Consider the following 6,000-nt stretch of genomic DNA (forward strand, 5'->3'; position numbering starts at 1 on the left):
ATATGCCTCTCCCCTTTTTTTTCAACCAGGCTCTAAATGAGGACAGCTACTCATAGAGGAGGGGTCTTAACATGCAACAACCCATTTGTCCTTTCCATCAAGGCTGCCACACGTGTCACTTCTGTGAAGCCATTAAAGTGGGGACCCAAAGCTGACATAATATTTAGCTTACAAGAGAAAACCAAAAAATTTAAAAGGTAAACTTTACTGTATTAAAAGCATATTAAGTGAAAATAATAGTGTTATAAGGTTTGTCATTTTTCAGAGTGACAAGGGTAAACTCTGTCCTTTCCTCATATTATGAAGGTGGCTGCTCCAGAGGAAATGTACCCTTTGCCTATGATAAATAGCTGTAACATCATGGGCATTTTAAATAAGTGCTTTTAGTGTACAGAACAGCAACAGAGGGATTCAGAAGACAAGCTGTGCTCCTAACTCATGTTAGAAGCCGTAATTTTCCCTATGGCATTTATACATGTCCATTCAGTGCTTGTATTTGGGTCATTTGCTAGGATAAACCCCATGTGACAGGCTCACTGAAAGTAAGTCAAAGTGGTCCATACTGGCTTCACTTAATCTTAATTTACTATGAAGAGATGTACTTGTTCAAGCAGCAAAATGAACCTGTTCTGCATAGATTTGACTAAACTTAGCTAGAAAGTAAAATATCGTATTAAAATATTTCATAAACTATAAACTATAACCACTTGCATATTTTTCAGTGTATCATAAACTCAGAAGGGAATCAGTAAAATAGCACCCTTGTGCCCACTAACTTCTTCCAATAAAGACCTGAGGAGACAACCTTTGATACAAAGCAAAATCCTTCCTTATATATTTTGATCTTAAAGTAACTCTTCCTAAACATGATTTTACTAAATACCAAGCATGACTTCAATGGTTGAACATACTAGAATTTTAAGATAACAATCCCAGATTGGCCCACTGCAAGTCTATTAGAGAGAATTTTTTAGAGGGAACTTAACAGAGTGATTGCTCATTTCATAAGGGATTCTTATCATACCAGGTCAAAACCCAAACGGATAATAACTTTAAAAGGCCAAGTAGAAGGAATAGTTGACTATCTTTAGGAAAAAATGGTTTTTAAAAAAAGAAGTTATCATGCCTTAAATCCTCCATTCTTTCATTTTAAATGCTGTGAATCAAAATCTTTATGACTTTAAGTTGTGTCTCTATAAAAACAGATTTATATTTACATCCAAATGAATAAATTAGGAATGTGCTATTAAGAGTTTGGAGTAGTTTTGATTCAAAAATAGAAATTTCGGCTGTGGAGTTGTTCCTCCAAATTTCACACAATTGTTGCACAATGAGATAGCTAAGAAACCCAAAGGTCATGTTAATGATCAAGGTTGGGTTGAACAAATGTAAAATGGGCAATATGGAAAATAACTTTCAAAGCAGCCACAAACCCACTTCCCACTTCCAAAAACTCAAATTACCTTTTTTTAAGAATGCATGATTTTATTCACCCAAGAATAAAAATATGTATTAGGTGTATTATCTTCTTATTTACTTATTATACATCATAAAAGGCTTGCCATCAATTAGGTGATATGTGCAAAATGAAATCAGACTGCAAAACAACAGAGATGGCATCCTTCTGCGGCTCTGAAGTAAATGGACTCCTCTTTTAGTGTTATCTCTATGCAAAACTTATAATAGTATTTTTAAAGTGGATATAGTGAAAATGATGCAATGTTATCCTCGATAAATATATGAGAGCAGAGAACTTGGATCAGCAAGTTTTTTCCATTGACCTAAACACCAAATTTCTCCAGAAAATGAGAGGGTCCTTCAAGAAGTCACATTCATCATGACTTAAAATTTGGCAAAGACTGTATATTTATCATTCCAGTTGTACTCTAACCACAATTTAAGATTCAATACAATCATGACTAGACTGAAGGCAAGGGGATGAAGGGGGGGATGAAGCTGAAACTATTTATGCTTTTTCATCAGATATGATGAATTCTACTCTTCATCACATCCTAGCCATATTCTTAAGTTTAGCATAAAAACACTTGTAAAATATTAAGTTTTACCATAGGGAAATTGATTTTGCTATGAAAATGTTTCAGATTACCGCTTAATCTCAACCAAGCTACATCAAACAGTGAAAGAAATTATATATATAGTTTACAAAGTAAACTTGATCACTATATTTAAAAGAAATGATAACTTTGAGAAGTACCACAGCAATGATGTTTAAGCTGAAGCAATATAAAGCCCTCCTACAGCAAATGCCAGATTCTTCAGCTAAAATGCAGAGTCTTGATTTAGTTAAATAAGTCAAGCGTAAGAGCCATCTCCTTCCTTGTGAGCTGCTCCCAGCACTGGCCTCTCTCCTTCTAGAACTCTATTTCACAAAGTTCCTGGGGTGGGGGGTGGGGGGAGCGCAGTGGAATCCACAGATGCAGTTTACACAACGTTTTAAATTTGAGTCTTTGTAGTCTGAAATGGAGCAGTGGAAGTAAACACATTATCATCATCCTCCAGTTTCCACTTGACTCCCCAGCTCTCTTCCAGCTCCACATACCAGTGAGTTAGAGGAAGTAGATAAAAAGTATATCCGAAAAGCCACATTTTACAGAGTACCTTGGCACTGAATCACCTGTGCATGCTATGCAGACATCCAGCAAGTTCCACGCTCTTATTAATAGGTATTTCAGAATTTCTAGGATACATAAAAACCAAGTTTGATTCTGTTAAGACTTCACACTCTTAAGAGTATAGGACTGCATATGCAGTTCTGCTACTAAGAAAATTAGACTAACATACATTTCCAAGTTGTAGCAAAGTGTAATTTATATTTACAGGCTCTCAACATCATAACAGTAATATATCATATATTGAGCAAGCTACCAATTAGATGATATGGACAACTCATTGACGTTGATCTACATAGCTAAATAGAAGTCAGGAATTTTGACATTGCAACGCAACCTATAACATGTAAAGAACTTACAATTGCCCACCATCAAAGTACAACTAATTTATCATCTCACTGACACTATTCTCCCCAAGTTACAAAGTCCTAACACTACTGACTGAGGATTAAAGAACACATAATAAGCATTAAATCTACAGAAAAATGTATATGCGAATTTCGTTTAGTTCAAGCCTTCATCTTTTACAGAATACTTTCTTCTGATATGTACTTTTTAAAGAACTGAACAGCAATAAAGGATAGCATACGTTGGGAATGCTTGATTTATCACAGTGTTCTACAGTACTTACTGTACTACAGTAAGTTGCCTTTTTTCCAAACTCTTTATTCTTAGTTTAAATGATTACTTCTCAAACTGTCCCCAACGGAACCAAAAACTGCCCAGATCATCCCTGAGCTCATTTTAGTGAAAAGTCACCCATCTTTGGAAGGAAGAGCTTTTTTTCTTCGCATGCCCTAGAAATAGCAGGTGCACAGTAACACAAAAGTGAAAGGAACAGAGCAGCTCACCTCACTCTTACACAAAGACCATTTATTTCTCAGAGCATGTATCATAATTGCTAAAATCTATACACTGCTTAAAAGTTGAGGAAACGTTTATGTCTAATGGTGGCTTCCTTAACAACCAATCTCTGACAGACACTACATAAATGCATTAAGAAGAGTTTGCTTTATTTCATTGCACCTATTATCAGGGGATTTCATAACAGACATGTGGGTGTAAACAAAGATTCACAGATTTCAAGCATATATCCATGAACATGCTTTTAGCCAGAGAGTGGACACACCAGAGAATACAGAATATGGCTAATTACCACCCAGAGAAGATTCTGCCTTCACCTCCCCTATCAACCACTTTGCTTAAGTTCACTCTCTGCCTTGCCCTGACCCTGGGGATCCATTCACTTTCCATAGCCCAGAGAGGCTGCTGAAAAGCTGTCAAAGTAAATCTGTGCTCACTTTTTGGATGGTTTCATTTCAATGGAGCATGAAACACCCCAGGATGGTTAATAAGTTTGGCCAGGCGTGCTGTTCTCCCTAATATATTTTAATTATGCATCTGTTTTAATTGTAATCAGATTAAGTCACCAGAAAGGCACAAATTGGAATTTTCCCTAATGGCTATTGGAGCTTTTCATCAGTTTCTAAACACTAACAACATTTTAAAAATAGAGACACGAGCACAACTGTGACATTTTCCAGAAATCGATGCAGTTTCTTTGACAACACAGTTCAGGTCTCATTAGCCACCCAAACTAGCCCAAATGCAGAAGACAACTTCAGTCTCTAGGGGCGTCTTCTTCCCCAATTAGCACAAAAGAATCGCTAACGTCTAATGTAAAACTCCCAAACAGAAATGAAAGCCCAGGCTTCTATAAAGTGCTACTCCATCGATTGGTGAGCGAGGCGGGGGGAGCCGGAAAGGCATCAGCAGCATTATCTTGGCTCAAAGTAAAGTACCATACACGTCAAACGGTAAAGTTGAAGCAGAGTACGACTCTCTCCTTCCACTATTTTGGTAACTGCCAAAGGTGTGTTTTTTCCTCGGGAAATAAAGCGTCCCATCAATAAAAGGAAACGCTACAGGGAAGATCTATTAAGAGGCGAGGAGCGGCTTCCTTCCAGCCCAGACGTAAAATCGCTCAATGTGCACCAACAAATACCTAAGACTTTTTTTTTAATACGATCATTAACAGTTCCCCAAATTGCTGCGATTTCCGATAAGAAACTTAAGCGTTCGCCAACAGCCAATAAGCAAGAGAAAGAACCTGCTGCAAACTAGGAACCCAAACTCCTTCAGACCGCCCAGCGCGCTCGCTTCCCCGGTGTTTGCTCCGGGTGTTGTTTACGCGTCTCCTAAACCTTCAATTCAGGTGCCGGACCATTTCCTCCAAGACGCACTTGAGCCTTAAAGCGGGAAGCTTCTGAGCCACCGCGGAGTCCCCACGCAGCCCGCCGACCCCTTACCTGTCATCATAGCAGAAATCCGCACTCAAGGTGTTGAGATACAAGGCGAGCCCCAGAGCGCTGCTCACCAACTCTGCAATCATCTCTCCACCGCCTTCCCTCCGGCTCGGCTCCCAACGCAAGGGCAGCAGCGGCAACAAAAAACAGAAGCATCAATCCCCACCTTCCGCCGCCTTCTCCTCCCAGCTTCACTTTTTCCTAGCTCCCCACCCTCTTGTCCCTCCCTTCCTCCCTCGGGTCCTTGCAATCCACCGCTCTCCTCCTCCTCCTCCTCGCGCCCGTCTCCGCAGCCGCTGCGTCTTCTCCGGGTGCGGGCTCACACCACACTCCCCATGCCCGGCGCCCGCGAGCGGCTGGCGGCTTTCGGGCTCCGCGCCCCCCGGCGGATGCACAGGGCTGGTCCTTCGCGCGGCTCGCGGCCCCCACCCTAACCCATGGCAGTTCGGGGCGCCCTAGGTGAGGAGTGGGACTCGGAGGAGGTGGAAGAATGCGGGATGGGGGCAGAGGGACCGGACCCAGCAGGGTTCTGGGACCAGCTGGAGGAAGAGAGAGAAAGAGGGGCGGGTGGGAGGGACCAGGCGAACCACCTCCCCTCGCCGCCTCCCGGGCGCACGGCTCCGGTGCTGCTCGGGCTGACTCCGGCCGCCACAGCGGCGGCCGCTCATTCACTCTTTATTAGCTCCCTCTCCGCCCCAGCCCCTTCTCCAGTGAAGTGAGGAGCGGTGGCTGGAGACTCCAGGAGCTCCCGCGTGGGGTTCTCGGCGCGGCCCCCCGCGCCTGCGTGGCCAACCCTCCATCCCGGCTTTGCCCGGCCCCTTTCTCCACCCCGATCCTCCCCCTAAGGCTCCGCCCACACTACCCCCTGGCTGGAGGCTCCTCCCACCTCCCCGCGGCCCGAGGCTCCTCCTACCCACCTCCCGCCCTCCTCTTGTTTCTTTTACCTTCGATTTCACTCTGGAAAGCCCTCGGGATCCAAGGGCGACTGCTGGAAGACAGCCCAAAGGGGTAGCTGGAGTGCGCCTTGGGAGGGGGAGCTGGACGAGAATCGACACCAAGGAGGA

At 43.0% G+C, this 6,000-nt stretch overlaps 1 protein-coding gene across 2 annotated transcripts in view; it reads right to left on the minus strand.

Annotated features, from left to right (window-relative positions):
• The window catches only part of TMTC2 (transmembrane O-mannosyltransferase targeting cadherins 2), a 395,147-nt gene extending 389,388 nt beyond the window's left edge, over positions 1-5,759 (minus strand). Inside the window, exon 1 of one of the 2 annotated variants that reach the window (XM_045872892.3) lies at positions 4,940-5,753. In XM_045872892.3, the coding sequence (XP_045728848.1) occupies positions 4,940-5,022 (83 nt within the window). In that variant the 5' untranslated portion in view covers positions 5,023-5,753. Of the gene's footprint in view, positions 1-4,939 lie in introns of both variants that reach the window. The other variant, XM_064590832.1, reaches the window with a different exon arrangement.
• Positions 5,760-6,000: the final 241 nt, after the last annotated feature.

Source organism: Mirounga angustirostris, unplaced genomic scaffold (genome assembly GCF_029215605.1).
Source record: "Mirounga angustirostris isolate CCGP_5_RB_7025 unplaced genomic scaffold, mMirAng1.0.hap1 SCAF_5, whole genome shotgun sequence".
NCBI classification, from domain to species: Eukaryota; Metazoa; Chordata; class Mammalia; order Carnivora; family Phocidae; genus Mirounga; species Mirounga angustirostris.